The 11,281-nt window shown below is 43.1% G+C and overlaps 1 protein-coding gene across 1 annotated transcript; it reads right to left on the minus strand.

Moving 5' to 3' along the window:
- Positions 1 to 1,099: 1,099 nt before the first annotated feature.
- Positions 1,100 to 6,757, minus strand: Spata31e1 (SPATA31 subfamily E, member 1). The gene is made up of 2 exons (NM_001408757.1): positions 6,538 to 6,757; positions 1,100 to 5,220 (listed from the first exon to the last, which is right to left on the minus strand). The coding sequence occupies exons 1-2, from the start codon at positions 6,721 to 6,723 to the stop codon at positions 1,285 to 1,287; spliced, it is 4,122 nt and encodes a 1,373-aa protein (NP_001395686.1). The 5' UTR covers positions 6,724 to 6,757; the 3' UTR covers positions 1,100 to 1,284.
- Positions 6,758 to 11,281: the final 4,524 nt, after the last annotated feature.

The following is an 11,281-nucleotide window of genomic DNA, read 5'->3' on the forward strand; positions in this document are numbered from 1 at the left end:
CCTTCCCATTATTTAGACCATTTCCTACTCTGTATGGTCTTTTTCTGCTTTTGTGTCCTATATTATACACTATATATTGTATAGTATATAATTTATATTTCAGGAAGGTCTAGAGACAGGCCTAAAGAGGAATCCAGTTCAAGGGGAAGCTCCAAGGCCTGACACTATTACTGAAGCTATGGAGTGCTCACAAAGGGGGATCTATCATGACTGCCCTTCAAAAGACCCAACAAGCAGCTGAAAGAGTCAGATGCAGATATTTACACCCAACCAACAAACAGATGCTGCTGACCCCTCTGATTGAATTAGGGAAAAGCTAGAGGAAGCTAAGGATGAGGGAAACCCTGTAGGAGGACCAGCAGTCTCAATAAACCTGGACCCCTGAGGTCTCTCAGACACTGGATCACCGATCAGGCAGCAGACACCAGCTGATATGGGGCCCCCAACCCATATACAGCAGAGGACTGCTGGGTTTGGGTTCAGTCAGAAAAGATGGACCGAACCCTCAAGAGATTGGTGGCCCCAGGGAATTTAGAGGTCTAGTGCCGTGGTTGCAGGGGGGACACCCTCATAGACAGATGTGGGAGTGAAAGAGGTATGGGATGTGGAACAGTCAGAGGTGGACTGGGAAGGGAATAAAATTTGGAGTGTAAAATGAAAGAAGAAATAAATAATAAAATGAAAATACTTTAGTTAAGATATATAATTATAATATATATTATAATTCAAATATGTAGAAAATGTGAAATTTCTCTGTGTGGCTTCTTTTTCAACATAACCACACACACACACATATATATACGTACATATGTACATATATATACATATGTATATATATGACATTCTTTATCTCTTCATCTGTGGACACATATCATCTAGGATGATTCCTTATACTGGACATTATAGAGCAGATATATGCATGCATAGTTCAGATTCTCTGTGGTGTGCTAATTTAGAGTCCTTTGATTCTATACCCAGGTGTGACACAGCCGGACTGTCCAGTAGTTCTGCATGTAGTTTTCAAAGACATCCTTACATTGTTTTCCAAAAATTCTGCACTAGGTACCTTCCCAAGAGAGTGAGTAAGGGTTCCATTTTTTCTGTATTTTTATCAGTGTTTATTGTAAATTCTTTTTTTTTTCAGGAAAAAGGTCAACATTTATTACCAAGAAACCATAGGGGAAAACAATGGCGGAGCAGATGGAACATCTTCTGGAAGGGTTCCTAGTACAGGGAGGCAAAGATGGCCTGAGGTGCCTGCTCTTTGACCTCTGATGGTAAAGTCTACCTTGGGTTAGAGGCTCCTTGTGCAGCAACACCTGACTGGTCCTGGCCTCCAGTTCTCCTGTGCTTGGCTGAATGGCACACTTTGGGGTTCATAGGTTGACCCTGGCCCATTCCTTCTTTTGAACTTTGATGTCGGTCACAGGCTCTATGGACAATGCCTGGCTGCTGTTTATTTCCAATTATCTTATATCTGTATAAAAGGTTGCATTCCTCGGTGTCTTTGCATGGACCCTTGCCCATTCCACTCTTTTTAATTTGACCTGGGTCACAGGTTCTCCGGTAAGCAAGACCTAACTGCTGCTTGTCTTCAATTACTCTGTAACCCTGTGGATGGTTGCTCCCCTTGGGAGTGGGGAGGTTGTCACAGCCTCTTGTCTTCACACTATTTGGGTGTTTGTCATGAGTTCTCTGGTCATTAACCAATGGCAGCAATTTTTCTCCAATTTTTTCAGAACTGCATGAAAGGTGATACACCTTGGGACTTCTTTGTGGATAGGAGCTCATTCCACTCCTTCTCATTTGTTCTGGGTCACAGGCTCTCTGGTCAGAGAGACTTGACTGTTGCTTGTCTCCAGTTACCCTGTGCCAACAAGGATGGTTGGTCCCCTTGGGAGTGAGGAGGTTTTCAGAGGTCATTCTTTTCTTTGGACTGTTCAGATGTTGATCATAGGCTCTCTGGGTATTAATACCGGGCTGTGGTTTATCTCTAACTTCTCTGTGTCTGAGTGAGTGGTCATGCATCTTGGGGCTTCTATGTGGAGAGCACTCCTTTCCACTCTTTGTTCTAATTTCTTCTGGGTCAGAGGCTCCCTGGGCAGCAGTTCCACTGATCTTGACTGGGTGGTTCTCTTTAGGACTCATAAGTTGACTGTAGCCCATTCCTTTCTTAGTATTTTGATGTGGGTCAATGGCTTTATGGTCCACACTAGGCTCCTGATTGTCTCTAATTTCTCTGTATCTGGATGACTGGTTGTGCCTTTCTGGGATTCTATGTGGAGAGCCTACAATTTCATTCTTTGGTTTAGTTTGATCTGCGTCACCAGTGCTCTGATCAGCAAGACTTGACTCCTGCTTGTCTCCAGCTTTCTTGTGAAAACATGGATTGCCATTCCTCATGGGAGTGGAGTGCTGGCCAAAGCCTATCTTCACTTTGTCCAGATGTTGGTAACAGACTCTCTGGACATCCACGCCTGCCTGCATTTTGTCTCTATTTCCTCTATATGTGAAAGTATGGTTGTTGGGCTCCTTGGGGCTGGTGTGGTCATCGCTCATTCTTCTTACTGATCGGCTTTTGTTTGGGTCATGGAGTCCCTTAGAAGGTTGGGAAGAGCTGCCCAGCTGGAATGGCAATGATTCCATTTTATACTCTTGTACCTTTGTCATGTGCTTTCTGGTCAACTCTGAAGGCTCACCTACAGTTTTCACCAGTTTATGAACTAGAGAGTCCATGAGGGATTGTAGTTCAACTGCTGTACTGTAAATGACGTTTATTCTATGTACTACCTCCTGTGTCTGCTCAGTAACTGGTGGGGGAATGTCTTTCTTCAAAGAATCCCTCTGCCCCTTGAGTTTTGTGCTGAGGTTTTCATATTGTGCACCATTCCAGATGAACTTCAAGGAGCTTTTAGAAGGAGCCTCTCTTTTTCCTCCTATATTAGGGGAGGACTTACTTTCAGTCTTGGCTGAATCCTTGAGCTGGGTGAAACTTGAAATAGAAGACTTTACTCTTCCAAGCCTTTCTCCCTGGCTTATGCCTCCATATTTCAAATTACTGGGCCTCTTTTCAGAGGGATGAAATACACTGTCATTCGTTGCTTCAGTTTTATCCTTGTGGACTCTGAACTGAGTCTCCACACTCTGATCTCTATTCATGAGGAGATCACCTAAGCCCTGGGAAGTCTTGGGGTCTTGCCACCCATTCTGGAGGCTGGGCAATGAGTGCTGTGAAGGCAATTTGACCATGGCATGGTGTACTGTATTAGAGCCATCTGCATGATGGCTCACAGACCAGGCCTGTGGCTGCTTGTTTACTTTCAAGTCATTGTTACTATACTCTTCTGTTTTTAAATGCAAGTACCCTGTGTTTTGTTGGGTAGGCATTTGGAGATGGCCTTGACTTCTTTTGGCCTCTATGGGCTCAAAGTCCTCATTACTGTTATTTAAGGCTTGTTCATTGGTAATCTCACCAGATCCCAGATTTGCTCTCCACACATGAGGTGACTCTTCTTTTATCTTCAATATGTTGGTTTGTTTGGCCACTGATGGTGAAACTCTGTCTCTATAGCCCACAGTTCTTGAACTCCAGCTGGTATGTCCTGAAGCCACATCCTCAGACCTCATCCAGCGTTCATGCTTGGACATCCATACGCTGATATTTGGTTGCAGGATACTTCTCCCAGTTCCTTGGATACTCCTGCTCTGCTGGGGTTGTGCCTGGGAGCAGAGAGCATGGGGCTGAACACTCTGGTATCTCTGCCATTGATCTGGATGGGACCTTGAGTGACCATGGCTGTCAATAGGTGGGGGGGAACTTTGGGTCTTCTGTACCTCTGGAGGTGATTGTTCAAACAGAGGACTTCGCAGCCTGGCAGATGATGCAGTTTCTACCCTTATTCCCCCTGGATCTTGGTGATGCAAGTTTTCCAGGATAAAGGCAGCCTTGGTATAGGGTTCGGCCTTGGAATCACAGGGTAATTGTCTGTGTTTCATGGGAAGCTGCATGATGTTTGATTTCATCATTGTAGTCTTTGGGTCAAGGAAGGAAAGGTTCTCAGTGGTGTTCATAGAGTGCTCATCTGTCCTCAGCGTAAGATTCTTGGTTTCCAGACTCTCCCCGGGGGTGCTGCTAGAAGTACAAAGCAGGTCTTTAACCCTAAGTTTAAGGTCCTTCTTGATGGTGTTAGGTATGCCATACTTTGCTATGACCTTCTTTAATAACATCCCAGTGGGCACAGGCCCCATCATCTGGTTCCACTTGTAAGTTTTGGAGTTGAGGGTGGAGGGCTGGGCAGGTTGGTTGAGTTCAGGCCAGTTCTTGCCATAACCATTACTGTTTGGTGGGGAATCTCCCTGGAGCTGTGCTGGTTCCTTAGAAGGGAGGAATCTGGCATGGGTTCTTTGTTGTTCTCCTAAATTAATTGCCTTCTCTTCATGCTGTGGCTGCTCATGATGGTGGACCATTAGATAATGCTCAGGAGGGATGGAGGCTGACCTGGTATTTTTAGTGGGCAGCGTGCACCTGGCTAAGCTCTCAGTGGGCTGGCTACTGGCTCCTTGACAGTTTTGGACTTTACAACTTGGAATATCTTTCCAATTCAATCCAGGGTGACAGGGTTCATTTGTAGTTGGAAGGGGTACCTGTATCCCTGTCGCAGTGGTAGGATATGCTGTTCCACGTGCCCTACTCTGGAATATCGAAGGTGTTTGATATGATATAGAGTTTGGGAGGTTTTCTTGTTCCTGAATTTCTGTCATACCTACCAAACTTGGTGTCACAAGTTGGTGGGGCAATGGCTGGTCCAGGCATCTCTGTGGTGGTCCTTTAGCTAGGGGTAGAGCTTGGTCAAAGCCAAGTGAATCACTAAACCTCACAGTTTTACGTTCTCCTGAGGAAGGTTCTCTGGAGACCCAGGCAGTAGCCACAACTGACTCAGAGAGCACAGAGGATAAACCCAATAAAAGTTGGTTAAATTTCTGCTGTATGAGAGCCTCTAAGACCTTAAGGTAAGAAAACAGCTGAGGGAGGGAAAGCTGATTTAGTTTCTCCTTAGAGTTCCAAAAGGGGTGGGGAGAAGAGTCCAGTAAAAGATGCTGGATGGGGCTTTCCATAGTCTGTAAATCATGTTGGATATCCAGAGAATTCTTTTGACTATCTCTGCAACCGTCTACAGTAACAGATTTCTTCCTGTCCTTGCTCTGCCTCCTCTTCACCACCTGCCAGTTAGAAACAACACAAATGAGTTGGGGTCCCCTTTTCTCTCTGGTAGACAAGCTGCCTGGTCTCCGTGCTCATGGATAATTTCCAGAGTGCCAGAGTGCTCTCTCTCTCTCTCTCTCTCTCTCTCTCTCTCTCTCTCTCTCTCTCTCTCTCTCTCTCATCCATCCATGACTCATTCTTACTGCACATAAATGCATATCCTTTTGTCCTTGTTGGGAAAAGAGCAGAAGGGGCTGTCTATACCACCACACTTACCACGGGTGTGCTAAGTCAGTGTTCCTCAGACAGGATCCCCAGACAGTATCTCCAGACAGGATCCTACCCAAGACTGAGCTCTGTAGCTGACCCTGTGCTGTCAGGTGATATCTGCTTCATCGGACCACAGGGCACGCAATCCCTGATCTGAGGGCCTTGGTCTCATCACCTGCTTCACATCAGCTCAGCACAAACAAAAGCAATCGCCTGAACAGAGGAGAGCTGATCATTCTCTGATCTTGTCCTGTGTCCCCACGAACTCAGAAATGCAGTCTGTCCATGGAGGCACAGTCGTCCTTAGTGACCTCTCTGCCACCCTATACATATGGTCTAAGAGCCTCAGGCAGACAGCTCAGGACACTCTCACCTCTTTCCTGCCTAAAGACTGATGTGCTGCTAGGCCTGGAGATTTCCACTCACCTCTCTGTACATAGACTTTAGCTATGTTGTAGTTTCTTCTTTCTTTCACCCTTTCCCACCCCTTTTCTTCTACCCTTTCAGTCCCCTCACATTAGATAAGAGAAAAAGATGGCTGGAGGGGAAAAAGGGAGATGTTATTGTTAGAGTACTTCTGACTGGTCCAGGAAGTTTAGTTTCTCTGGACACATTTAATCTTGACCTCCAGGATATCAAATTCTTCTTTCTTCTTTTCACACCTCTACTTAAACCACAAACACCAACAACCAATAGCATACAATCAACAACCAACAACCCTCCCCATGACTCTCAAGGCTCTAGCATTTATATAAGCTCGGAAAAGTCCCCAGAATTCCAATCATCACAGAAATGCAGAAATTATCAACTGAAGGCAGAATCATGCCCCTGCTAGAGTGTGAGGCAAATCAATGTCAGTTACTCTGGACAAGCTGGAACAACCACATATCCCACCCCTGAGACTTGAAAACAAACAAACAAAACCAGAAAAATACATATTCTTAGATTTCTGTTTTTTTAATGCCAAAAGTTTTTACTGAGCTTGTCTTTCTAAGGAATGTGAGAGTGACAATCATTAACAAAAGTCTGCCATTCCATTTTGTGTCAATCAAGGCTTTCCTCACCTCTGAGATGTTCTTTTTGCTCCCGGGTGGTGGTGACCCTGGATACTCCTTCAGGAATGGGATCAGTAGGAAAAAGAACCCCACTCCGCACAGAATGGCGAAGATCATGTCCATTACTGTGGACATGGAGCTGGAGCTCATCCAGAAGTCACTAATGCTATTCATCAGAAGGAGGAAAGTCTCCATCTTCTGAATAGCAGTGCACCACTCAGGCTACTGAGTCCTGGGGTACAGCATCTGGCTTGTCAAGAGGGCTCAGGCTACATCACACAGCTGAGGCCTTCTCATCACAAAGGGCCATTGGCAGGAGGGAGAGTGCCACAGCCCCTCCCCATCCTCTAGCCCAGTAGCCCCACCCACCTCCTGGCTTTCCCTACTCCCTCCTTCCAAAACCTGCTGTTGAAGGAGCCAAAGACAGATCTCTCTTAATATTGCTTCTCCGCCTGAATCCCAGAGTTCCTCTGCGTCTTGTCTGCTTGAATCCATCATGTTCTTGCTATTTTTACAAAATGGGCTTCTCTATGGAAGTTGAATTGTTTCTTAGGGATTATTACTTTCATGATGTTTTCTGACTACACATCCAGGTCTCTTCATTCTGAGATCATAACTTATTTTTTTTCCAGTAAATTATTTTTATTAATTGTTTTATTTATTTACAATTCATGTATTGTCCCCCTTCTCGGTCCCTCCTCCATGAACCCCCACCCCCACCCCATACTCCCTTCACTTTGCCTCTAAGAGGGTGCTCCTCACCCCCAACCCACTCCCACCACTCACCTCTATAGCATCTCCATTCTTTAGGGTATCAAGTCTCCATAGGGACCAAGCACATAACTTCCCAGTGAGGCCAGATAAGGCAGTCCTCTGCTACATATGTAGCAGAAGCAACAGACTAGCACATGTGTGCTCTTTGGCTGGTAACTTAGTCCCTGTGAGCTCTGAGGGATCCAGTTAAGTGATACTGTTATTCTTCCTATGGGATTGCAACCCTTCAGCTCTTTCAGTCCTGAAATCTTCCACTAGGGACCCCATGCTCAGTCCAATGTTTGGCTTTGAGTATCTGCATCTGCCTTAGGTTCTTGCAGAGTCTCTAAGAGGACAGTCATACGAGGCTCCTGTCTGCAAGCACTTCTTGGCATTATCAACAGTGTAGAGGTTTGGTGCCTGCAGATGGGGTGGATCTCAAGTTGAGGTGGCCTCTGGATGGCCTTTCCTTCAGTCTTTGGTCCATTTTTGCCCCTGTGTTTCATTTAGACAGGAAAAATTCTTGGTTAAAAATTTTGAGATGGGTGGGTGCCCCATCCCTCAAGTGGGGGCCATGTCTATCTACTGGATATGGTCTCTTTAGGTTCTCTTGCCCTGCTGTTAGGCATTTCTGCCAATGTCAACCCCATTAGGTCCTGGGAGCCTCTCATATCCCTTGTGTCTGGGACTTTCTAGTGATTCCCATATTCTGTCCTCCACCCTGCAGAATATTTTTGCCCATTCTCCTGGCCCTCTAAGCTTCTCTTCTGTTTTCCTCATACCTGATCCCCCCTTTTTCTTTTCCCCTTCCCTCTCACACCCAGGTCACCCTTTCCATTGCCTTCTATGATTATTGTGTTCCGTCTTCTAAGTAGGAGTCAAGCACACACACTTGGGCCTTCCCCCTTGTTACATTTCCTATGGTCTGTGAATTTTATCCTGGGTGTTCTGAGCTTTTTGGCTAATATTAACTTATCACTGAGGACATACCATTTATGTCATCTTGTGAATAGTTTACCTCACTCAGGACGATATTGTCTAGTTCCATCCATTTGCTTGCAAAATTCATGGTGTCCTTGTTTTTAATAGTTTAGTAGTATTCCATTGTGCAAATGCATCACATTTCCTATATCCATTCTTCTATTGAGGGACATCTGGGTTGTTTCCAACTTCTTGTTATTATAAATAAGACTTCTATGATCATAGTGAAGCATGTGTCCCTGTGACATGGTAGAGCATCTTTTGGGTGTATGCCCAGGAGCGGTATAGCTGGGTCTTCAGGTAGAACTATTTCCAATTTTCTGTGGACCCAGCACATTGGTTCCCCACCAGCAGTGGAGGAATGTTCTTTCTCCATGTCAGCATCAGCTGTTCCCTGAGTTTTTGATCTTAGCTCTTCTGATTGTTGGATGGTGGAATCTCAGCATCATTTTTATTTACATTTCCCTGATGATAACAGATGTTGAACATGTCTTCATATGTTTCTATGCCATTCAAAATTCCTCAGTTAAGAATTCTCTGTTTAGCTAAGTATCCCCATTTTTTTTCTTTTTCTTTTCTTTTTTCTTTTTTTTTTTTTCAGAGCTGGGGACCGAACCCAGGGCCTTGTGCTTCCTAAGCAAGCGCTCTACCACTGAGCTAAATCCCCAACCCCCTAAGTATCCCATTTTTAATTGATTATTGTTCTGTCTTATTGACAGTGGCCTTTCCTCACAGAAGCTTTTTGGTTTCATGAGGTCACATTTGTCAATTGTTGAACTTACAACCTTAGCCAGTGGTGTTCTGTTCAGGAAAGTTCCTCCTGTTCCAATGTTTTCAAGGATATTTTCCACTCTCTCTTTTCTATGATTCAGTGTAACTGGTTTTATGTGGAGGTCCTTGATCCACTTGAACTTGAGCTTTGTACAAGGAATTAAAAATGCATCAGTTTGCTTTCTTCTACATGCACACTGCCAGATAGACCAGCACCATTTGTTGAAGATGCTTCCTTTTTCCCACTGTATGGTTTTTCCTTCTTTGTCAAAGATCAAATAACCAAAGGTGTGTGGGTTTATTTATGGGTCTTCCATACTTTTCCATTGACAGACATGTCTGTCTCTGTACCAATACCTTGTGATTAGTATCACTATTGCTCTGTAGTATTGCTTGAGGTCAGGGATGGCAATTCTCCCAAAGTTCTTTTATTGTTGAGAATTGTTTTTGACATCCTGGATATTTCATTACTCCAGATGAAGTTGAACATTCTCTTTTACTCTCTGCGAGGAACTGAGTTAAAACTTTGATGATGATTAGATTGAATATGTAGATTGCTTTTGGCAAAGTGGCCATTTTCACTATGTCAATCAAAAGGATGCAAGAACATAGGAGATCTTTCCATCTTTTGATGTCTTCCTCAGTTTTTTCAGGGACTTGAAGTTCTTGTCATACAAATATTCCACTGCTTGGTTAGAGTTACAGCAAGATAGTTTATATTATTTGTGACTATTGTGAAGATTGTTCTTTCTCTAATTTCTTTTTCAACCTATTTATTCTTTGTATCCAGGAAGGCTACTGACTTGTTTGTGTTAATTTTATATCCAACCACTTTGCTGAAGTTGTTTATCAGGGCTACAAGTGTTTTAGTGGAATTTTGGGGATGTGTCCTATCATATCATCTGAAAACAGTGATACCTTGACTTCTTCCTTTCCACTATACATAACTTTGACCTCATTTTGTTATCTAATTGCTCTAACTAGAACTTCAAGTACTATTTTGAATAAATAGAAAGTGAGTGCACAGTTTGTATTGTTCTTATTTTAGAGGGATTGCTTCAAGTTTCTCTATATTTAATTTGATATTTACCGTTGATTTGGTGTATATTGCTTTAATTATGTTTAGCTATGTGCCTCGAATTCCTGTCCTCTCCAAGAATTTTTTTTTTTTGGTTCTTTTTTTTGGAGCTGGGGACCGAACCCAGGGCCTTGCGCTTCCTAGGCCAGCGCTCTAACCACTGAGCGAAATCCCCAACCCCCTCCAAGAATTTTAACATGAAGGATTGTTGTGTTTTGTCAATGGCTTTTTCCGCATCTAAGGAAATGATCACACAATTTTTCTTGGATTCAGTTTTGGAGAAATTTATCGAATATTTTTACATTGATAATTATAAACAAAAATGGTCTGAAATTCTTTTACTTTGTTGGGTCTTTGTTTGGTTTAGGAATCAGTGTAACTGTGGATTCCCAGAAGGAATTAGGTACTGTCCCTTCTGTTTCTATTTTATGAAATAGTTTGAGGATTATTGGTATTAGGACTTCTTTCACAGTCTGATATAATTTTACACTAAAACCATCTGGCTCTCAGATTTTTTTTTGACTGGGAGACTTTTAATGACCAGTTCTATTTCCTTAGGGATTATGTGACTGTTTTGATAGCTTTCCTAGTCTGATTTGACTTTGGTTGTGGTATCTGTCTAAAAAATCATCTGTTTCATCTAGATTTTTCACTTTTGTTAGTAAAGTTTTTGTATTAGGATCTGATAAGTTCTTAAATTTCTTCAGTTTCTGTTGTTAATTTTCCCTTTTCTTTTCCAGTTTTATTAATTTGGATATTGTCTCTGGCCAAAATTAACGACTTCTTAGAAATTAATGAAAATGAAGGTACAACACACCCAAATTTATGGGACACAATGAAAGCTGTGCTAAGAGGAATACTCTTAACTCTGAGTGCCTGAACAAAGAAACAGGAGAGAGCATATATCAGCATCTTGACAGTACATAAGCTCTAGAACAAAAAGAAGCAAATACACCCAGGAGGAGTAAAAGGCATGAAATAATCAAACTAAGAGCTGAAATCAACCAAATAGTAACAAAAAGGACTATACAAAGAATCAACAGAACCAAAAGCTCGTTCTTTGAGAAAATCAACAAGATAGATAAACCCTTAGCCAGACTAACCAGAGGACCCAGAGAGTGTGTCCAAATTAACAAAATCAGAAATGAAATGGGAGACATAACAACAGAA

This window comes from Rattus norvegicus, chromosome 9, assembly GCF_036323735.1.
Source record: "Rattus norvegicus strain BN/NHsdMcwi chromosome 9, GRCr8, whole genome shotgun sequence".
NCBI lineage: Eukaryota > Metazoa > Chordata > Mammalia > Rodentia > Muridae > Rattus > Rattus norvegicus.